We start from the raw sequence: 24,547 nt of genomic DNA, 5'->3' as shown, positions 1-24,547 counted from the left end.
TGCGGACTCCTCTGTTGCCTGAGACAAGGTCATGTGCCTCCCATCATGTGAAGTAAATAAGATTTCACTGACCCAGTGACACACTATGTCCACATTACTCCTGTAGGGTTCTGATAGAGGCGCTGATCAATACAAATGTCTTAACAATTACTTCACCGGGTGTGGGGATTTCAGGCTTTCGAAGTGTACTTTCTATCCAGTCCTACCAATTACTGTGCAGTCATGCCTGTGCTAACACACCCAAACACCTTGGAAACCCGGCAGTGTTGGAAATTTCTACTATATTGAAGCATATTTCTTGTTTTGCAGAAGAAGAAGAAGAAGGAAAAAAAAAAACCAGACACACATAGGCAGACGATGAGCAGGTAAAAGCGGGTGATGAGTTCCTAATGACTCCAGTTGGTCAGATGTGCAGGAAAGTGTTTCAGTGCTGCAGACAGTTATGTTGCCACTTTTCCCCCCCCCCCCCTTTACATCAGGGTGTCAGACTTTAAGCCGAAGTGACAGATCACTCCTTTCGCTGCTCTCTCCCAGCTCAGGACAGTGATGGCTGGATCCAGAGGCAGAAAGGTCAGGCCACCAGGTTGGTTGTGCTAATGGACTGCTGACCAGGCAATAAGCCAACCTCTCAGGAGACATTTGCAGCCTAGTTCTCACTTCAACAGTGTGGGTCCCCATGTCCTTTGCATCACTTCCATCACCATTTGCTAACACCGGGGCTTATTCTCACTTCTCCCGTCTCTTCTTTTTCACACGTGGATTCTCACTGAGTCACTCATTGTGTCGTCTATTCGGTGCCCCCTTCTCGAGGCTGCTGAAGTGGCTGAGCCCGAAGTCTTGTTCCAGGAAAATTGTGCGGCTGGTTGTGTGTTGTGGAGATGTGAAGCCCAGAGCATTTGTGAAAGTTCACCTCAAGATGGCAGTGTTCACCATGATAGACCACTCAGCCCTTCCAGTTCAACAGCTTGCCTTTCTCAGCAGAGCCACAGCCAGGAAGGCATGCTTTAAATTGAGGGTTATCTTCTGCATTGAAATTAAGTGATGATTGGATGGCAGTCGGTATTAAATGGTGGCTGAATCTGTACGGCTGAGTCTCATTTCCATTATATTAAATCTGCTATTTTCTACTTACCTTGTGTCACTTCTGACATGCCATTTTTTTGGGGGGTGGGTTGGTGGTTAGTCCTCACTGCTCTGGCTGCTTTAAAACTTGTCGAGTAAGATCATCTGATTCTAAAGTCACATCACAGCCTGCGCATTTCAACACAGCTCCCGCACCTAAACTTCAACAGGGGTGCAATTCACCAATTACGCAAAGAGCCGCGCCGCACGCCGCTCCATAGCTCTGATGACTAGGATAACTGTCAAGGTTATTTCTTATCCACAAATGCTGACGACTGGCTGCAGGGTGCAAAGTGAGGTGGACAGAGCGTGAATATGCACCCCGTGCAAACATGCTTAGACAACGGATTCTCTGTTTAGAGTGCAATTATAAGTGACTCTTTCACAAGGCTGGTATTGTATATGCCTGTTTATTCTTGGCAAGTCTGGATCCACGGGAAACTGTTACAGTGCATCTTTTGTTTTGCTCACTCTCGTGGCTTTTCATGTCCACCCCAATTATTGCAGCCTACCTGACAACAGCCTAACAGGTTGGCTCCTGCGTCTGATGCGTCCCTGTAGAGCCAATAAATGTTATCTGCCTTTTATATAATAACACACAGGGAGAAAAAAGCTAAAGGACATCCTCTCCCTCTCTCTCTCCGTCTCTTTCTTTTATTATTTTTATTTATTTATATTTTGCCACATTATCAGCAGCAGTGCTGCCAGCTTCATCATCATCACCATCACCATCATCATCACCATCATCATCATGATCTTCATCATCCCCCTCCAGCCTCGGGGTTTTGGTTAAGCGTCTCCGCAGCCTGCAGCATCTTCACGGAGCACCTCGCCACGGACAGCCCCCCACCCTCCCCGCCCCCCCCTCTCCCTTTCCCCCCGGTTCCCGGTAAGTGACGTGACTCCGGGCCAATCCCGCTGCCGCTCGCGCTGCCGACGCCACTGAAAGAGGGGGGCGGTGTCCAATGACGAGGGTCGGCGGGGTAGATGGAGGTGGGGTAGGGGGAGGGCGGGGGGCGTCGGTGTGGTGTACTTCACCACCCCTCCTATGGGTTTACACAGAGTTAGTGCAAGATATTCTGCTCTGGGAGTGAGAGTGCGAGGATAAACGGCACACAGGCGCTGCGCATCGGTGTCACTCTGACCAGCCTCCACATCCAGGTTGGCGTTTTCAAGTGGGACCCCGTCTGTGATTTCACACCTTTTTTTTTTTCTTCCTTTTTTTCTAATCCCCTAATGTCCTCATGATCTTTTTAACCTTGTGCCGACGGCGGCTGATTATTGATGGGGCTCCGTGAACTTGAAACATGACGGGACACCAGAGTCTCTGCTTGCGTTCACCTCGTCGGCGCCTTCACCTTCACAGGTAGCCGGTGGGAGGGAAGGAAAAACAACACAGAAAAGAAGAAGAAGGAGGCAAGAAGAGAGACAGAGAGAGAAAGAGAGAGAGAGAGAGAGAGGGGGAAAAAAACGCCGGTTTTTCTCGGGACCTGTACGGGAGATGAGCATTGATTTTCGGACCCGCTTCTATGGGAGACACCACAGACCGGTGAGCACCTTGCTGCGTCTGCCGGGGAGCGACGCTCGTCACCGCAGGTCGCGCAATTAGACTGAACCCTGTCCGTTCCTGAAGTTACACGGGAGAAAAGCGACTGCGACATATGCATCCTCCGATTTTTTACCCCAGTTTTGGCCACCGGCTGCTTTTATCCAAACGCTTTTATTGTATCTGATTACTCCTGCCGGGCGATTATTGTTGCTCTCTCTCCTTTTTTTTTTCTTTCTTTTTTTTTCCCATCTTTTCCGGACGGAAAGGCAGACCTGACAGAAGGGGGATATCTTTACCAGAATAAACTCGCATATGGTCGTTTCACAGGATGAGAAGACTATGAGCTGACACACTCCAGTTTTTTTTTCTCCTGCGCTGCACCGGATTTGGGTATGTAAGATAAGAATAGGTCTCGGTTGCCCACTAAGAATTCAAAATCTGACTGAGCTTAGTTTGTAGGCTTCATCCATGCCCATTCATTCGTTATAGAAGCCCACACACAACTTAAGCTCTTTAATTTTGGCAATTTGAGTGTAAAATTAATAATACTGTGTAATGTGTTGTGAAGTTTCGTGGCCATGGGGGTTTGAAGCAGTGGAATTTCTTAGTGACCATAAAATGTGGAGGATTTAAAAAAGGGAGCAACAGACATGAGTGGATGCTTAAATGGATGCTGTGTGTTTGTGATTTTATTTCCTCCTTGGTGTCTGAATCGTTTGTCTTTTTGTGCCAGTGGGTAGATTAAATAGAAGATCATGTTTGAATAATAATAATCAAAAAAGTAGATCAAACAGCTGACTGTGAGGGGGTGGGGGTGGGAGCTTGTTAATTTAATTTAATTACTGTGCATGGTGATATTAACTGAAGGGAAACTCTGTCATGTATTCATAGGTTTGTTCCTGCTGTCACATGCAAGGAGCCACTGCCTGTAACAACGCTGCATAGAGAGAGAGAAACCTTTGTGTTGCGAAGGCTGGAAACACATTAAGTGTCATGGATCTAAAAGACTATTACCTGTTGGGTGCCCTTCTCGCCTGCATATGGCTAGATCCGTCAATAGCCCAGGAGCTGATCTACCCCATCAGAGAGGAGCTGCAAGAAAATGTCCTCATTGGAAACATACCAAAGGACCTAAACATTTCCCATACGAATGCCGCCACTGGAGCAAGCGCTAATCTTGTGTACCGGCTCGTCTCCAAAGCAGGAGATAACCCACTGGTCCGCGTTTTGAGCAGCACTGGAGAGATATTCACAACATCAAATCGAATCGACAGAGAGAAGTTGTGCCCCGGTCCCTCGTTTGAGGACAGCGAGTGCTCCTTTGAAATTGAAGTGGTCATCCTGCCTAATGACTATTTCAGGCTGATTAAGATCAAAATAATCGTCAAAGACACAAACGACAATGCCCCCATGTTTCCTTCCCCTGTGATCAACATCTCCATCCCAGAAAACACGCTCATTAACAGCCGCTTTGCTATTCCTTCAGCCACTGACCCAGACACTGGCCCCAACAGTGTCCACAAATATGAGCTGATCAACGGGCAAAGTGCCTTCGGCTTAGACATAGTAGAAACGCCTGAGGGGGAGAAGTGGCCCCAGCTCATTGTGCAGCAGAATCTGGACAGAGAGCAGAAGGATACATATGTGATGAAGATTAAGGTGGAGGACGGTGGCAGTCCACAGAAATCAAGCACTGCTATTCTCCAGGTGACTGTAACGGATGTCAATGACAACAGACCTGTGTTTAAAGACAGCCAGATAGAGGTTCACATACCAGAGAATTCCCCTATTGGCACGTCTGTGGTGCAGCTTCAGGCCACAGATGCAGACATCGGGGCAAATGCTGAAATACATTATGTATTTGGGACTCAGGTGTCTCCTGCTACGAAAAGACTTTTTGCATTAAACACAACATCTGGCCTAATTACAGTGCAGCGACCTCTGGACAGAGAGGAGACAGCTATTCATAAGCTCTCTGTTTTAGCCAGCGATGGCAGCTCAAGTCCAGCCAGAGCTACTGTTTCCATAAACGTGACTGATGTTAATGACAATCCACCTAATATAGACCTGAGATACATAATAAGTCCCATTAATGGCACTGTTTTCCTCTCGGAGAAAGATCCCATCAATACCAAGATCGCTCTCATCACAGTGTCAGACAAAGACACTGACATCAATGGCAAGGTCATTTGTTTTATAGAGAAGGATGTGCCCTTCCATCTCAAAGCTGTGTATGACAACCAGTATCTGTTAGAGACATCTGCGCTGCTAGACTACGAAGGGACGAAGGAATACAACTTTAAAATCGTAGCCTCGGACTCTGGGAAGCCAAGTTTGAATCAGACTGCCTTGGTGAGAGTGAGGCTGGAGGACGAGAATGACAACCCGCCTATTTTTACTCAGCCAGTTATTGAGCTGGCTGTTATGGAAAACAACAAACGCGACCTGTTTCTCACCACTCTCAGCGCCACGGATGAGGACAGTGGGAAAAACGCTGAGATTGTCTATCAGCTGGGACCAAATGCTTCATTTTTTGATCTTGACCGCAAGACGGGGGTCCTGACCGCATCCAGGGTTTTTGACAGGGAGGATCAGGACAGGTTCCTCTTCACCGTAACAGCAAGAGATAACGGGACGCCCCCTCTGCAAACACAGGCAGCTGTTATTGTAACTGTGTTGGATGAAAATGATAACAACCCCAAGTTCACACATAACCACTTTCAATTCTTTGTGTCGGAGAATCTTCCTAAGTACAGCACTGTGGGGGTGATAACTGTGACAGATTCAGATGCCGGAGAAAATGCTGCTGTTTCTCTTTCTATCCTGAATGACAATGAGAACTTTATACTCGATCCTTACTCTGGAGTGATAAAATCTAATGTGTCATTTGACAGGGAGCAACAGAGCTCCTACACTTTTGATGTTAGGGCGGTGGACAGTGGCAGGCCTCCTTGCTCGTCAGCTGCCAAGGTGACTATCAATGTCATTGATGTGAACGACAACACGCCTATCGTCATCTTTCCCCACTCCAACACATCCTTCAAGCTTGTCCCGCTCTCATCTATCCCGGGATCAGTGGTCGCAGAAGTGTTTGCTGTAGACGGTGACACGGGGATGAATGCAGAACTCAAATACACTATTGTGAGCGGCAACAACAAGGGCCTGTTCAGAATTGACCCAGTCACAGGGAATATCACTTTGGAGGAAAAACCCGCCCTGACCGACATAGGCTTACATAGATTAGTGGTCAATATCAGTGACCTGGGATATCCTAAATCTCTTCATACTCTGGTACTGGTGTTTCTTTATGTCAATGACACTGTGGGAAACTCAACACTCATCTACGATCTCATTCGCCGCACCATGGAAACCCCAATTGACCGAAACATTGGTGAAAGTAGTGAAACTTATCAGAGCGGTGACTATTTAACGATCATGATAGCCTTTGTTACTGGTGCTTTAGTGGTGATCATTGTCATCTTTGTCACCGTCCTGCTGCGCTGCCGACACGCTTCCAGGTTCAAAGCGGCACAGAGAAAAAAGCAAGGGGCTGAGTGGATGTCACCTAACACAGAAAACAAGCAGAACAAGAAGAAAAAGCGCAAGAAAAGGAAATCCCCCAAAAGCTCCCTGCTTAACTTTGTCACCATTGAGGGCAACAAACCTGACGATCCTGCCCATGAGCCAATCAACGGAACCATCAGTCTACCCACCGAGCTGGAGGAGCAAGGGATTGGACGCTTTGATTGGAATGCCACACCTACCACCACCTTCAAACCCAGCAGTCCAGACCTGGCCCGGCACTACAAGTCCGCCTCGCCGCAGTCGGCCTTTCACCTCAAGGCTGACACGCCTGTCTCAGTGAAGAAGCATCACGTGATTCAGGAGCTCCCGTTGGATAACACATTTGTTGGGGGCTGTGACACCCTCTCCAAGAGATCCTCCACGAGCTCCGACCACTTCAGTGCCTCAGAGTGCAGCTCCCAAGGAGGGTTCAAGACGAAGGGGCCCATGCACACCAGACAGCAGGTAAAAGAGCACTTTTACTGGTCTATAAGTACTGCCTATAACTGCCCTGTTCCACAGTGCTAAAGTGCCAGTCTAGATTAGGGACTCACTCTAAGGTACTGCGAAGCAACAGAAAAAAAAAAAAAAAAAAAAAGAAGTATTGCTCAGACATACTGCTTCAGCAAGTTTCACTGTTGCTGAACTTCACCGTTAGGCAAAAGAGAAAAAGAGTAACTTGAACAACAGCTAATTATTGGAGGTGATTATGGACTCAACAGTCACTTGAGTAATTTGGGGGTGATGATTATAGACCAATGTTTTTTGTCATGATTATATATTTAATTCATATTTAACAAAAATGCAAGTGGGTGAGTAATTGCCTTGCCTTATTCTGTCTCTTCAGCACCCAGTTTAGATCGCTGGTAAAATGTACCAACATTACATTAATTGTGACTCAATGTTCTTTGTGAAAGAAACATTTTTTTCTTGCCTTTCTACTCAGATTACTGTTTTCAACATAGTGAAATGCTGCAAACATTATCCAAACAAAAACTGGAAAAAAAAAAATAGTTGACTTGTCACCTCTCCTCATGAAACTCTTGAGTGTATTCATGTTTTTTTTCCGTTTGTTTCTTTGTTTTGATGTGTATTGTAATATGACAAAAGTCTCTGTAACCTTTTAATCACCTGCAGCAAATGCAACAGTCAATAATTAGTCTGCTGCAGTAGTGTTGTGAATGTCACTGTAGGCTTGCCACATCATCTAAGCTTGAATTAAATGCCTCCTCTCAAAGCACACTAGCGAACTGAGTGAAGCTTGTCTGGAACTTGATACACATCCAATTCAAAAAGGATTAGCCAATAATGAGCCTCAAATTTCAACGTAATCCATGCTGCTTTTTATCAAAGCCTTATTAATTTTTCTGCTAATAAAGCACCACTACAAAACACGCGGTTCTAATGTAATGGAGCACACGTGGACAAATACCGCGAGCAGCAGAAAAGGAGGAAAGAGAGAGAGAGAGAGAGAGAGCAGAGGGGAAAGGGGAGGCGGAGAGGCTGCTGTCAGTGGGTCAGGCTTGACGGGTGGTGGTACTGAACCTTTAGGTGGCAGTGTTGCGCTGCATGGCACAGCCTGGCACCACGCCAACCTGCAGTGGACTTATAAATGCAAGGGAGGAGAAGAAAGGAGTGAAACCTATGTTAGTGTTCTTAGTGAAATACTCTCGCCTAATGATGCAGAGACTGCACAGGGAAGATTGATAATGGCAGTTAGAGATGTGAGTGATAAGATCTATCCGGAAGAACGAGTGGAATTACAGGGGTGACGCTGTTCGGCTCCTGCCGATGCATGCCTCCGGGTCACTGCATCTGGGGTCGCATTTAATTCATTGCTGTGAGAGGTAGCAGTCAAAAGAGGCATTCAGTGTTCCGTCATTTGCCAGGCACCATTGGTGTGTGTGCGTGTGTGTGTGTGTGTGTGTGTGTGTGTGTGTGTGTGTGTGTGTGCGTGCGTGTGTGGTTGGTGAAGTGTCAAAGAGAGCGAGAGAGGCGAGACGAGGCGATGAGATGGGTTATGGTGGCGGTGGGTGAGGTGGGGGTTTGGGGATTGCTATTCAACCCCAGAGGAGGACACATGAGATATGACACTATACTGTAAGCACAACTTCATTGATTTGCTCAGTCATCCCACAATTCCACACAAGATTTATTGGAATCAATAATTCTGACAAATGATTCGACGAAGCACACAAACAGAGCCAGTGTGTTCTATATAGTGCCACTCAAAACATAAATAATGCACTCTTATAGACACTTTTTCTCGCTCACGTTCCTCGCAAATGTTCTGTATAGTTTGATTAATATTTTTCTATGTACTTGTGTACAGCATAAATGTAATGTTTCTTGAAAATGAGGATTGGAACCTGTCTCAAGTCGTGCCTCGGTTTTAAATCTACTTTTTATTCCCTCACAGTGTAAAGCAGTTTAGTGCAATGCTCTGAATACCTACCTTTAGCCCTGTAATATGAAACATATCTGATAATTGTGCCATTGTATTCACAAAATTGTAATCAATCAACTTTACATTTCAGCGATGTAGTTTAAAGCTAGATTAAAGCAACTGCAGCATCAAGTATAAGTGAGATGTCCTGTTTCAGCAATACCCGCTCAAATATGCACAAATACGTTATGCTGGTGATACACTTTCCTATATCCATTTCTTTATTAATACAGGAAAATGTCATTTTCTACCTTTCCATTATGACCTCATATGTCTTTAGAGATTTAAAATGAAGCCTCTCAGAGCATGAAGTTATTGGTTCTCCGTCATAATTACAGCAAAACATCTTTCAGATAAAGATTCCCGCTCAGTTTCAAGGTTAAATGGCAGATATTGATTGTGGTAAAATGATTAAACTGCACTGACATGTTTTACTGGATTAGGCAGGATATGTTATCACTGCCACTGTTCCAGCCATGTTTTGATTGTTTTGTACAGTGTAACCATCCGTACTGACATGTGCACGTCATCTTCATTTCATGCGTATTGATAAATAGATGTCTATCTACTAGGTTGGGATTTCTGCCTGCATATTGAATGAAAAACAGAGAAAATGTTAGCTATAACTGAAAAATAAAATAGGCTTTAAAAAAAAACAATTACTTCTGAATGAATCTTTAAACAGACCATATATCCAAAATGCAATATCATCAGATTATCATATCATATTCTCTGCAGAGTAGAAGCTTTGGAAAGAGATAACAACTGCATTATAAAATGATTTCTCATATACAGACATGACAGTGTAATAATGAAATGCATCAATAACTTTTAAAAGTATTGCAGGTTATTTTTTTAATTTATTTTTTGGTTGAAAAGCGTTATTTGATGTGCTGCATTTCAACTATATTTGGCACAGTTGTGAATTCTTACACTATTTAAAAGCATATACAAAGGTATATTATAGATTAACTGAAATTACTTTGCTCCGTTAATTAGCAAACTCTGATCTATTGCTGGCTGAAGTTTCCATGAAATAGGCAAATGAGGAATACGGGGATGTTCCAGACGAAGACACGCTTAAAGCTGAAGGTAATAGCTTTTAAAATTGACCTCCTGTCTTAGAATTGAAGAGCTATTTTCTTCCTCTTGTTAAGAGTCACTTCTATGCAACATCGGCACGAATCGATAAGTAAGGAAACTGAAAGGAAATTGATAAACCAGCAGGCAGAGCGCAAAGCATGAAGGTTTCAGCTGTGTCGTGTTCTCAGAGGATCCGAAAGATATAAGAATGGCATCGCATACGAACGCCTAGCGAAATCAGCTTTACTGAAACCCCAAACTTTGCTCTCAGCAACAGAAGCAATCCTCGCCTTTCCTTTCTTTTTTCCTTACTTATTATTTAGCCTCCAGGGACCTGCATTAGTGTAAACAACACTGGAGAGAAAAAAAAAAAAAAAGCATGAAAACACTGTCCTAGTTTCACAAGGCAACACAAGCATCTAAGAAACCAAGTATAATCATCACCATCAGTCTCACTCGCTTCCTGTCAGTAGTCTGAGACGTAGATGTGTTTCACTACTACAGCGCGAGCCCAGTGGCTACGCATTAACTATGTACTCCTCATCAGATACCGTGGCTCATGTTATGAACGCGTTAACATGGTTTTCCGGAGGGGTGCACGGTTTGAAAATAGTCACTGAGACAGTGCATGAAACATCATGCATAATCGATTACAATCCACATTTTTAGTTCTCTCTCTATTTACCAATAACCTTAACATCCAGTGGCGCATGTGATAGTAAATTACTCGATCATTTGTTGTGTGCATATCTACATCTGTATTTACGCAACGGCAAATGAACACGAATGTGTATTCGCCTTTCTCCCTGCACTTTGTGTTAGCGAAATGCATCATGCACTTATGCAATGGTGAGCCTTACGTAGTTTTAAGTCGTGCAGGTATGTGGTTAAACACCTCATGGGTAAAAAGTTTTCATTGCTGTGGTTTATCAGTGTGTTTTTTTTTTTTTTTTTTGGTTATTTGTGTGACATAGCAGAAAGAAAAGATGCAAACACTGAAATTACTTTACACTACTCCAGTGTGCTCTTCTACACCAGAAATCACAGCTCACCTCGAGGGACATATAACTGCTCCCTTCTGTGCCGTATCTGTAGTTTGAGTGCATATAGAACAAACGGCAACATATGCTCCATGGTTGACAAAATCCGAGTAGTTCTAGAGGGCTTTTTATTTATAATTTGGACCTGTTTTTCTGTTTGGATCTGACTGGGGTAACACATTTTCTCTAGTTGTGACACTACAATAACGGTAATAAGAAGATTTATATTACAGCATCAATCACAGACAGTTAGCAGACTATTAGATATTGCCGTAGATGGAGTGTTCATTTTAAAATGCGGGATGCGAAAAAAAGAAAAGAAATAAAGACCTTCAAGGAACAACCGGGAATCCTTAACGTGGTGTTCCTGGAGTTGTCTTGTCAGTAAATTTAATGAATGGACGTCCTATGCAAACAGGAGTTTGTACAGACCATTGTAATTATGGAGCCTTGAGGGAGTCGTCCTTCTTGTGCAGGTTCATTTGCCACATTAATAAGAGGATTAGTAGTATGTACGGGGGCTGATGGCAGCAGGAGAAGTTTGAGAAGATTAATGAACTATGACAATGTTGCACCTGAGGGGAAAAGTCTGTTGCAATATCTTCTGGGTTGTGCTGACACAGAGTTTGGCGGAATGAAAGAGGAAGATGGAGAGAGGCCAGTGATTGTTGCCGACTGTGATCATACATCCTTCTCCTCAGCTATCCTGTCATTTAATCAGGATCCTGGGTTTGTGATCTCCTGCGCTGTATGTGCCCTTGGTACTTTTGACTGATGATGTTCCAGTGGGTTTGAAAATTTCCTGAAAATAAATGCGGCTCTTTTGTTTGCTGCAGATATGACTAAACGATTAAACTGGATGAATAACTATGAAGACATTAATTAACCAAATCTGTGAGCAAACTGTGTAATCTGAAGTTGAGTCTGTTGCCAACATTATTTCAATAATTAAGCCCAACTGCAGCTTGATGCAGGAGGGAATGACCTGACTACAATCTCTTATTGAGTAAAACAGGGCAGATCCTCAAAACAAATGTAGCCATCCGCAGATCGTAAGCCAATAAGTCTGGGAGTGAAGTTTCTATCAAAGCTTTAAATCATCAGCAGAGGATTTGCAAGGCTCTTTACGGCAGAGAACATTGTATTTCTTTAAAAAACTTGTCATGTCCTCTATGTCTAGGTGGGTAAAAGGAAATGAAATGGATTGTGGGCTATACCAAGGTAGTGGGTGTGAGTACTATCAGAGTAGATTATTGCCCCAAGGGGGATTCAGTTTTGTCTGCACAAAACAACAAAATAAATCAAAGCTCCCTGTTGGTACACTGGCTGAACTGTGGAGTTCATTTATATGTTTTTATTTTCCCCAGTTGATAAAAAAAATGAAGTGCTACTGATTTTTTTTTTTTTTTTTTTTTTAACATATTTCTATATTTATTTATTTATAACCTTTTTCTTTTTGTTGGTGTCTTTAACTGCGAGGGGCAGGACTGCCAAAACACAGATGATGGCAAATTACCAGGAATTACATTTGTGTTATATTTTTTTTAATTGTCAAAACCTTATTAACTTTAATTTCTGTTTGAACATTTTCATACCACATGTTGAGTGATATTTTCTCATTACACTGTTCTGTGACACACGTATATCTATATAACACAGTTTTGATAATGGCAAATATTGTCTTGTATCAAAAAGTCTTATGTGTCTGTGAAAATGTGATTTTCATTTGTTTTGTTTTGTTTTTTTTGTTTTCTCGTGGTTTGTTGTTTGTCCATCACTTTTGGCTGGCAACCCATTCATCACAAATTTATCATCCATTTCTGCCAATTCTCAAAGCTAATTGGTTGATGATCAATCTCCAGGCTGTTCGCTTTGTGACTTAACGCACAAAAGTGATTGCGGCTTTTGTGGGACTGTCATTACTTATTTCATCTCCATGTTTTCACCAATCCACTAAACACATTTCCCATTTTTCTGAGGCAATCAATCAAGTTGACATACTAGCTTCATGTTTTTCTCCAACACTGCATGATGACAAAAAAGACAAAGTGCAGCTTAAAACACTTCTTAGGTATCAACGCTTCATCCGAAATCTCTCAAATTTTCCTCAAAAAAAAATACGAGTAGAGGGTGGAAGAAAATGTTTCTTGACTGCTTGCTTGTCTACAAAAAAAAAAAGAAGAAAAAAATTATATTAAAAGATGAAGTTATGATGCTACTTCATTGTTTGAATGCCCCCCGCCCCTTCCCACCTCAACACCCCATCTCTCCTCTCCACCCCTCACTTGGCCCCTCCTCCCTCTCCCCGCTCCTTATCTTCCCCGTCTCCAGCCCTAACCTTTCACCCATGTTTTACCGGGGTCAACGCCGTTACATGTGATGTTAAATCACCAAGGGTGTGTTCACCTTTGTGTTCTGATCGTTTGTGACAGACGAGGCCGCCCTGTGCTTCGCGTTCAGCACGCTTTGCCCAACTTTTCGTCCTCTGTCCGCGCTCCGTTCCAGAGAAAACCGGTGTGCGGGTAAAAGATGGGCAAAGTGGTGCTGTACATCCTGACATGACAAACCCAGAGGGAAACGTGTCCTTGTCATTGGGCTGTTGTGTCAAGGAACAGGCGCAGGCCGCTGCTCTGTCACGAGCGTGTGCCAGTGTCTAGACTAATAGTTGTGATTATGGCATTGCCAGCCAAAACCCCCCTCAAGCAAAGAGCCACACTTGACTTGAAATGTGACTTCCATTGACTGCTTTGCCACGGGGCCTCATAGCTCACAAAGACTCTGTAACCCCTCATCAATGTAAATCTTTCTTGTATATATGAGATGTTTCATGTAAATTGAACTCCTGGTAATCTTGCCTAATGTGCTGTGTTAAACAATAATGGACTATTTTTCTTTTGTATTATTTATTTACCCTGCTTTCTCCATTTCCTTTTCTTTCCACTGCTGGGTATACATTAATCACATCTGAAATAAACTCTTCCAGTTCGTCAGTACACTGCAACCCCCCTATTCTGTTTCTAAAAGCTTTATTTGAACAGTGCTATCCTACCTTTATAATTTCATAATAAATGTTTCAAAGAGATCATCTCTTTCTTGTTTTGAATTTGTTCTCTTTGTGATGTTGTGATAAGACATTATGTATAAACTGGGATATGATTCAGTCAAGCTACCATGTGTGCACCGGTTCTAATCAGCAGCTCCCTGTAAACAAGTGCTTCATCTGATTATTGCCAAGTTGTGTATTTTAAGAAGTAAACAGATATTCCGGCTAGACCGATCTGTCAATTTAAAAGAGGCACACAAAATCACTTACACATACACACACACCCAATCTAATAATTCACTTACAGTGTGGAATTTCCATTCAGAGTTAATTTAAGGAGCCAGTTTGATTTGAGGGAATTATACAATTTCGTCTCCTTGTGAGTCACATGTATTCTTAATGTTCTGCATGTGGTTTGATGGCGTACCGACTGTAGAGCTTAGCCTAGCTGACCTAAATACATGAATGTCAATGGGATCATGTTAGCAGCTGTTTCTGAACATGCGATCCTGAGAGTTTTATACATGCCAGCCTCGCGTCAAAAACATCTCTATTCATTACTTTAACATTTTCTCTCGCCTATACAGGTCATGATGAAGGGATCATTTCTATCCATCTGTAATAGGAAATGAGGAACTTGTTCGACAGCTTTTTCATGTTTCATCCAAAGCTGATTCAAGACCTCAGCTGTTCCGGTCTGACGTTCATGAGAGTTCCTTGGATAGTTACAGTCTTTTAAGTGTGAAACTACCACTTCGTCCCTGATCTCAGACACTGGAGTTGTGCTCAGAAGTGATCTCTTCACTGCACGTGTGAACTGGAGGAGTCATTATGGTGGATGTTCTCTCCATTGCTCACAAAACCCTTTTATAACTACTCCTCAACTTTACAGTGGGTATATATATATATCTGTGCTCTTCGCACGTGTGAACGTGCACACTGATCTGACAACTAAAAGGAATACCATGAGTTTGAAGCTGGATAGTATTTTCAAAAGGAGCAGATCTATTGTTAATCATGTTTCTCCCACACATTTGTATTATTTTCATGCAAGAACACAGAGTGAAACATGTGACGAGCGTCAAAAGCCGGCCTGTTCATTTAGTTACTGGTTGTTTCTAATGCACACAGTCATCTTCATCGTTGTTACCACCAGCATCATTATACCAAACAACAATGAACTAAGTGTGCTGAGTGTCTACGGAAGGTAAAGGAAAAGAAACTGCTCCCATTCCTATTTTTTTCCGCCACATGGAACTTTTTGTACTGACACTTCTATTTATTAATCTCCTGCTACCTTCCACTTTAAGAAGCATAGATGTGTCACCTCTTAACTGGTGTTTGCAGAGAGGGGGAGAGAGGGGTGAGTGTGGATTTCAAAGTGCCACGCCAACACATCTATGGAAAGTAGGCCTAACTCAGCTTAATCTGTCCACTCCGTTTGAAAGCCAGAAGCACAGCTTAGTCTGCATTTGAGTGAGGAAGAGGAGGAAAAAAAAAAGTGATAAATAAATAAATAAATATAGGCTTTAAAGTTTGACCTCATCTATACGGTCACTTTCAAAAAGCTGTGTGCACTTACCAGCTGGAATTTGAAACCCGACTTCTGACCCTGCGTATAATCATATTGCGTGTCCTGTCCAGGAAAAGGGGGGCAGTTTGGGGGCAATGCTTATGTTGCATCTTGGAACAATTTATCAAAATATGTTGTTGATAATTCCCAGTTTTGTGGCCCCCCAATTTTTACCCCCAAATTCAGCAGGTTACTTGCCTGATTGGAAGACTGTAGATGACATTGACCGTTGAAAATGCTTTGCCCATCGCCGAATTCCTCAAGGTGCTTTTCCTGTTTTCTGCTCTTTTCACAGAGCGAATTTGCAGGCAGATCATGCTGGAGATGGTCTCAGATGTGACCTCTATATCCATAATCTGGTTAATGCAGGAATGTGAATAGTCAGTTCTTTTCCCTCTTCAAAGTATCTTTGCAAATGAATATTCCAGTAGCAGGATGCAACATGTAGGTTTTACCAAATAAGGAAGCAATTAACAAAGTGCACACAAGACAAAAGTGTTGTCTCACACAAGGTTGAGACTGAACCACTCCGGCAATCAAATGCATTAAATTTTGTATAGACGTCTCACAGAGAGCCTGTCTATCCACTGCAGTGAGCAGGCAGACGATTTATAACCCCAGCGCTCGCATTGTTCTGTTATACAAATTTGTCATCATGAAATTGAGTGCACATGACAGAGCATAACATCCACTCCAACAGTCATCCACACAGGGGATGATGTCACATGCCTTTTTAACCTTGTTTGGATGGAAACCAAATTCATTCTGTTCTTGGTCTTTCACCAGCAATGTCCTCAAAGCGGCCCCTTGTTTTCCGTATGCACAGCCACTGCTACGCGCTAGTGGATCGGCCAGTAAAGGTGATCGCGCGATGAGCTGTAGGTGGTCGAACATATGATTCACTTTGCAGAGAAGCGTTTAGATCCTTATGTAAAAGCAGAGCAGCGCGACAAGCTAAAAATACTGCGTGTGCAGTTCTGAATTCAGAATGTACAGTTTTAATTATAGGTATGAAAAGTAGTAGTATTCATTATACAGAAATTATGTCCTCTGAGAGGCTGTACTGATTATATTTGATCATTGCATTAGTTAAAGTGAATTTGCTTGGCTCCGTTCCACCGCTGTTTACTCGAGAGTGTACAGTTTGGGAAAGATTCAGGCTTCGACTTCGCATTCATGCTAGAATATAATCATCAGCGCCAGAGATGGAAACAATTCTCAACTACGCTGAGTATTAGACCTCTAATGTGCCAGAAAGATTGAAGCACATCATTAAAAACTTCCTTTCTCAGGTTCACCTTGTCTCTTTTGCGATGTGGCAATGCACTTCTCTCAGTCATAGAAATCTATTTGTACAGCGAGAGCATGAGCAGCTAAAATTAGGAAGAAGCGGCACTTTCTCATTAGTAATTTGCAATATGCCGACACTTCTGTGAAATGACAGTGAATTTACAGTAAAGGTATCAAACTAATTTTAGTCCAGGGGCCACATACAGCCCATTTTTCATCTCCAGTGGGCCTAACAGTAAAATGATATAAACCCATAAAAAAAAAGAATATTTCTCTTAGATTTTGGTGCAAAGAAGCATGAGAGGAATCAGGAAAGAAATGTTTTTAACATTTTTTTTAAATTTACCATGCTTGTTATTGTAAGCTTAAAGCATGCTGTCGATATGGAATAGAGAAAAAAAAGACAGATTAAGAAGCCGACATGAAGCCTTTACTATTGATTTGATAACTCTAATGTCAGGTGAGGCATACTGAACAACTGACAGATGAATACAAGGATAATTTGAAGAACAGGATATAAAGACTCTAATGATTTTTGCGAACGTATTGACTTCACTGAGCGTGCCTACATATGCTTCATTCTCATATCTCTCCATGAATCGACAGATGCCTTTTGAACAGAGCGCCTTGGCCGGAAGCTTCACTAAATTAGTCATCTTCCCGACGTCATTTCACTGAATTAATATCAGGATCAGTCGGGCATTTGAAGAAGCTCCAACAGTTTGGCTATTTTATTTCCACTCTTCCTCTGCTGCCGATGCACGGGCTGCCGTATTTCCCTCTAGTCAGGGCACGGTGAAGTCCCACTGATGCTTTCCCCCACGGGTAATCTTTCTTTAACCAGTTGATGATATTTTCCATTTTGTTGAGGGGGGGGGGGGGGGGGGGGGGGGGGGGGGGAAATGAAGAAAAAAAAAAAATAAGGTGAGTGCGTTTCCCAGATTGAATCCCCAAATGTACTTGACACGAGACAAAGAGAAAAACTATTTTCATTTTCACCCTTAACAGCTGAGAATCCACCAGGACAGTCGTGAGTTATGCAGCGAGCACGGAGGCAGGGAAAGTCCATTCACTGCGGTTTGCTGCACGTACTGTATGTATAAGATCTTTATTGAAAGACCGAACAGTGGTCACACCACAGGGAGCCTCAGGCAAATGTTATTTTTCCATTTCCCAGTTGTTTCAAGAGACAGACTGACATTATGCAAACAGCTACACGGACAAAAAGGAAGTACAATGGCCTAAAGGTTAGAGGAGCGAACTTTTCACTGGAAGGTTACGGGGGTCAACACTTGGACAGGCAAGATAAATTAGAACGGGGAGGAGAAACTGCCGCTGAGGTGTCCTTAAGCAAGGCACTTAATCCCTCTTGTTCTGGTGGGATAGCTCAGGGTATGAGGCTGTTGTTTGACTGCTGCTGTACTGGGGCAACTCTGTAGACGTGTGAACCCGGGCGAACGTGGAGCCGGGCGCCGGAGGGGAAGGGTATCGGCACACAGTGGAACTACCCAGGGTTTTAAAAATTGAAAAACATCTCAAGAGAAAGACACACACACACACAGTGATCTTTATGCCTCTGTTCTCAGTGATCTCATGACCAGGGATTGAAATTTCTGCTTTTATTTCTGAGCCTTTGCAACTGAAAAAAAAGAAAGAAAAAAAAAAAGATGTTTGAAAATCATCCTCTGTGGACGTGACAGTTGATTCCATGTGAATTCTTGCATAAAGCACAAGAGATTAAGAATAAAGGCATGAATATGATTTTATGGGGATTTTAAAGGATTCCCTTTTAAGAACATAGTAATGAAGCAGACAGACATGTAACAGACATTGAAACGTGGAGCGTTTTTGTTGTCTTTGAGAGCCAAAACAGCTTGCGTCTAAAAATACTCAGTGGCAAATTAAAGTTTGTGACTCTGTGACACTCACCAGATCTTGTTTCTTAAACTTCAAAAATGAAAACCACTGCTGTGCGGAACCTTTTGGGAAAACAGTTAATGTCGACAAAGTAACTCCAGTAGGCATCGCTCGTCCCAGATGAGGGTGTTAGCTGCCTCGGTATTAATATTAGAAGAGGTTTGATCTTGTGATTGAACTGTATCATAGTCTCAAGTCTGTTATAGTTCCCATAATGAGTTGGATGAACAACATTGATTAAGTGGTGTTAAGTCTAATTATATATTTTCTAGAATCTGTACTGTATCATTAATGGATCCCCTTCATCACAACAACAAAGAGTGAAAAACACTTAGCATGGATAGCATATCTTTTTTTTATTTATTTATTTATTTTTTGGCAGGGAGTACAATGAGTGAATTAGTAGACACGGAATGCTCTTCGGGGAGCTAATTAGATAAGAAGTTGTGATGTATGGCTACTGGAAGGATGTGTGTCAACCCACTCCTGCTCAATGTATAGACTGGAGATTTGTATTGATTGTATGCTTTGTCTCATGCCTCAGGCGTCGGCACGCTACAGCGTGAGGCCGTGCGCCTTGCCTTTGTCTGTTGAGTTGAGCAGATAAGGGTTGTGATAAATCTGCCTGAGAATAAGCTGTCATAGAGGTGCTGCGCATGGGAATATTTAACACAAACATAAAATATGGCTTGTCTGTTGTTTTATCGTCGAGGGTATAAGAAACGCCAGGGTTTTAAAATACTCTCACCTCCTTGTTCTTTTTCTTTCTTCTTCTTTTTTTTTTTTTTTTTCTATTTTCTGCAATTTTCTATCTCCGCAGCTAGAAGCTCAGGGTTCCGTTCATCTCTGTTATACGGCCGTGGCACTGACAAAAAAAAAAAAGGGGGGGGGAAGAAGGAATGCTTCGCACAGAATGGTGAACCAGCACCTTATCGCCACTCAGTAATATGCAGAGGTGTTAAACATTTGGCTAGCTTATTTAGATTAAACGATTTAGTCCTGGTCGTGCGGAGTTAGCGGGGGCGGAATCAAGTAGTGTGTTGGGGACAAGGAGGGAGGAGGTGAAAATTGGTTTCCCCCTATCTTACGGCGCACATAGAGACCCAGCCATGGTTTCCCCTCTCTCTACACACTCCCCTCCGACGATAACGTGCCCTGATAATGGATATATGCACCCAGATTTATTTTCTATTTCCTGCCACAACTGCTTTTCCAAGAAACTTTTTTTTTTCTAAATGTATGAGCTTTATGGCTGCTTTCAGCTGTGACATTCACAAAGTGGAGTTCTGGCACCGGAGAATGGGAGGAAACAGCCGCTGTGCAAAAAGTAGAGGAGAACGCTGTAACTTTCACTGTGCGGAATATCAAATGGCTCTAATGCAAGATCACAAGCACAGGAAGAGAAACTTTATTTATCCTGTTGATTTGTCCGTCTCAGTTGTCCACTCACGCAGTTTTTGACTCCGGAAAGTGAAACAGAACATTAATATTTTATTACAGCTTCCTTGTGGGTTGGATGGATTTTTTTTTTTGTTACATCCTTGATTGTATTAAGGCTGTCACTGAATGACACTAATCCATTTATTTTTGCATTAAACTTGCAATAAAATATGATGCAGTCCAGTGTGTCTAAGAGCGTCCAGCGAGCCTGAGTGAGTGAGTCAGACATGACAGTATGTAACGCCACGGTCCGCGTTTGCCCCCATTTTTCCTTTCCCCTCTAATCTTTTAAAAGCTGTGTCTCTGTCTGCTCTGTGACATGTGACCCCCGCTACATGCTTGTTAGGGTGTTTCAGTGTCCCAGAAACCAGCCCAGACTGTGCCGAGAACAATAAGGTCCCTTTATTGCCAAAGAATCTGGACTGCGGTTGCCCCAGGCCATACATCACATGGAATCCCCCATGAATGGTGCACATGTGTGTGTCTGAGTGTGTGTGTATTTTGTTGTTGAGATGATGGGACCATATTCCCTCAACACTTATTTCACACTGCTCTTAGCACTTCACCCATAGAGATCAGTGGCTTCCTTGTTCTGGTCCATAGCTTCGCAGTAGGACATGGGGGCATGTGTGTGTGTGTGTGTCCGCGTATTAATAGCCTGGCCTCTGGGATGATATTCATAACCAGAGCAGGACTGAAGGGATTTAATGCAACACACTGGGCAGATTGAACTGATTAATATCCGAGAAGAGCATGTGCTTTGATCTTGTGTTTACTTTGTGATTAGGAACACACGGTTTGGAGCCATGTCCGTCCTTTGGACAGGGAATAACATTATTGATTTGCTGATCGTCATGTGATATGAGGAGCGTTTATTATTCTGTCCCCGACGTTTGCAAAATACAAACAAACTACTTCAGCTTCGTACAAAAAAAAAAAACTGAACTTTCCTCAAACAAAATGTTTCTTTCCAGCATTGCAGTCTTTATCCTCTCGCTTTGTCCGGGAAAATAGAAACACAAGCGTTTGTTGTGGAAAGAAAGGGCAACTACACCAGGAAGGAATTTACTGTATTGGCAGAGCTGTCTTATTTTTCACGGCATGCCCTATAGGTGTCTGCGGCAGAGTGTTGATAGCTCAATGTGATACAGAACAAGTTGTCAGGTGCAGCTGAGGGTCAGTTTGTCACTCGCTGTTTTTTGCATGAGCGCTCACCGACACATCCTCAGTTATTGTATTATTAATGCGTTTTACGGCACTGACTTGGTCATCTCCTATTATCTATGATCAGATCACATGAGGAAGGCACATGAGTCATGTCACATGAAAGACAGTGTGGCTGTGCTGAATAAATGATCATATGGTTCTCAGTCATGCTGATTTCAGCAGTGTTGGTCAGACCACTGCTGCTTCACAAACAATTCAGTGGTTTATAGTCGTTCGGGAATTCAGAGGCTAAATCTTCCCGACTGTGATCATTTCTTGCATGGCCCACTCATGCCACAATTTTGGAAAATTAAGTAACTCTGCAAACTATTGGATGAGTGCCTTTTTAAACTTTGCATGTGATTCATATTGCCTGGAGGATGAATCCCAATGACTTTCTTCTGCGCCGTCAGCAGTTTCTCATAATCAGGTGAAATAATGCCAGGTTTCACTGAAGCTATCCAACAAGACAAGGTGATTTCCTCTAATGACTTAGGCGAAGTCTTGACTTGTCTGCTGGTGCCACCATGAAATTGACATTTGTCGACACAATTTCATAATGGGACAAGACAAGAAGTCGATTTTCACAGACTAGCAAAATGACACATAAGAGTGGAAGTGGCCCCTGTAGGACTGACATGTCTTCACTTCCTAAGGCCGCCATAGTGAGTCTAACAGTCGTACAGTAAATTAGAGGTAGGTGTATCACAGCAAAAATACAACGTCTTTCATGTTGTCAAATAGCAGCAATTTTGGAAGGTATGAATGCCAGTTATGCTCAGAAAAACCTGACACAAAGAGAAATACTGACTCTTGACATAAAGCAGAAATCCAACCCTGGCGCGGTTCAGTGTTGGAGAGATTTGTACCTGCTTTTCACTCACTCAAAAACGTGCTCAGTCGTTCATTCATCCTTTCATGATGGACAATTTAAAGAATGTCAGTATTTTAAAGCTGCCTTCATCGTTCAACCTTAAGCTAAAGCCTTCCGTTATGTTTCTGTCTTTATGTATTTAAAAAGACAAAGTTCAAATGATTCCTTGTAATAATTTCTTGTTCAGGTTTAGGGCTTTTTTATGTTGCACAAACAATTTAATTTCACATACAAATGAGAAGCAGTGAATATTTATTTTATTGCTTTATTTATTTTGAGCACTTGCCAGAATACATACAATTGAAAGAAAAAAAAAAAAAACTTTAATCCATTTATTAGTACTCGAATACAAAGTTTGGTTTTGTCAAGGTTGAATTCTTTTGAATGCATTCAATGTGATTTCCTTTAATGACGTTAACCTCCTCTGTTCCACAGCAGTTACTGCACCAAGGGGTGCTCCAACAATGGCGTATTAGATTAAGTGACTTCCTTTATTGCTTCCATCATAATAACTACAAACACAACCTCAATGCAGGGCGTGCTTATACACTCCTGCTGTATTGCTCATGGCTCGCTTGAGAGTGAGATATTTGATCACAACAGGAAATTCCTGTCAAATAAAAGCTTAATACAAAAAAATAATAATAATAATAATAATAACAGGAAGAAAAATGGACATTTCCCTGCTTGAATACTCCACAGTCAACCAGGATGGTAATATTGCATTTGAGGACAGTCAGGCTTTTGGGGTTTGGAGTAAAATGTCTCAGCAGGTGTTGGATGGACGGCCATAAAATTTAGTGAAGACACTCATGTTTCCCTCAGGATAACCTGGAGTTTGATTTTAGCACCATCATCAGGTCAAAATTATCATTTTCCCAGCACCTTGACTCCTCACAAAGTAACAGTAAAACTGACATCAGCGCCAGCTCTACTTTATATGTGGAGGTTTAAAAGTTAGTGTCAGAGCGACTAAATACCATCATATTAGCAGTCACTGTGAGCACAAAGACTCTGTAACACCCCAAAGGCTCGAGCATGCTTTTAGGCTCATCGTCTGCTGGAAAGAAACGATTTTAAAGGAATTATTAGAACTCTTTACATTTTGGTTAAATAAAATCATATTCTGAGAATATACACTAAGATTACCTGTGTTTTAGATTTTCCCTTTTTAAAAAAAAAAAGAGTGATTTGATATTAAAGCTTCCCATTCTGCAGCTGGGTGTCGGTATTGGAGCTTCACAAGAAGGAATCCTTTCTTCTTCCTGTGTGTGTGTGTGTGTGTGTGTGTGTGTCTGTGTGTGTGTGTCGGGGCTGTGCAGAGGTCACTCCTCAAATTGAATAATTGCCAGAAAAAAACTAAATGTTACCACAAACACCGTGACATATATGAAAAACACTGAAATCACTGACTTGGAAAAGCAGTCCAATTGTCAATGAACCCTAAAGCAGGAAAAAGCAACAAACATTGGCTAATTAGATGAAGGCTTCTTCCATCATTCCTCATTGTGGGGATGATAACAACACACAGGTTTGTATTTAGTTTTTCAATTCCTTAGGCCTTACCAAATGCCATCTCTAATTTTCGACGAGGATCTGGCCTTGAAGCCCCTGGTAATATCAAGTACAAACAATCAATCCCTGCCAATCTCTTGAGGCCTTAATGGACTTGGAAGGAATATTAAGAGGTTTTGTCTGCAGAGAAGCTTTCTGCCACAGCAGTCGTCCCTCAGCTAATTTGTGTTTGTGTGCCAAGGGAGGCCACACACTGGGACTGCTGTAACAGGCTCTCAGTCCTACTTTTTGAGGAGCTGCTGCCAGACCAGCGAGCACATGCATCCATGCAAATATACCGTACATTCCTCACTTGGCAAAGAATGCTCTACATGGCCTCCATTTTTTTTTTTTTTTTTTTTGCATTAAATCAATCATTCAGCAGCATAAATTTCAGCGTGACATTTTCGTTTGTCATTAATGTTGGGTTTCTCTAATGAATGCCACATTGACCATAATGTTCATTATTTTCTGCGTGAGGCTGCATGTGTTTGTGTTGGTAAAGCAGAGGCTGGAAATGAGACGCTGGCATTTCGAGATGCCGAGCGGTAAAAAAGAAAGAAGAAGAAAAAAAAAAAAACGGTGACTTTGAGTTTGCTGGACTGGTGCCCAAATCTTTGGGTGGCATTACAATTGTAAATCCGCCTGTTGTTGCCACACATCGGAGTTGATGAAACTAAATACCAGCCTAGAAGTATCATCACATCTTAGTGTTACCTCGCTGCTTAAGCATGGGAAAAATCAAGCCTGAGAAATCTAATTAACTAGAATAGGAGGCACATAATAGGACCTCCTATCGCAGCTATTCTGTTTGTGGAGAGCGCCTGTCATTGTGGTGTGAGATGA

At 42.4% G+C, this 24,547-nt stretch overlaps 1 protein-coding gene across 4 annotated transcripts in view; it reads left to right on the top strand.

Moving 5' to 3' along the window:
* The first annotated feature begins 2,610 nt into the window (after positions 1-2,610).
* pcdh9 (protocadherin 9) overlaps positions 2,611-24,547 on the top strand; it is a 198,854-nt gene continuing 176,917 nt past the window's right edge. For all 4 annotated transcript variants that reach the window (XM_030088203.1, XM_030088181.1, XM_030088192.1 and 1 more), the window contains exons 1-2: positions 2,611-3,061; positions 3,563-6,700. In XM_030088203.1, the coding sequence (XP_029944063.1) occupies positions 3,665-6,700 (3,036 nt within the window). In that variant the 5' untranslated portion in view covers positions 2,611-3,061; positions 3,563-3,664. The remainder of the gene's footprint in view (positions 3,062-3,562; positions 6,701-24,547) is intronic.

Source organism: Salarias fasciatus, chromosome 1 (assembly GCF_902148845.1).
Source record: "Salarias fasciatus chromosome 1, fSalaFa1.1, whole genome shotgun sequence".
In the NCBI taxonomy this organism is placed as follows: Eukaryota; Metazoa; Chordata; class Actinopteri; order Blenniiformes; family Blenniidae; genus Salarias; species Salarias fasciatus.
The sequence above is the reverse complement of the archived record's forward strand: the minus strand, read 5'-3'. Positions and strand labels throughout refer to the sequence as shown.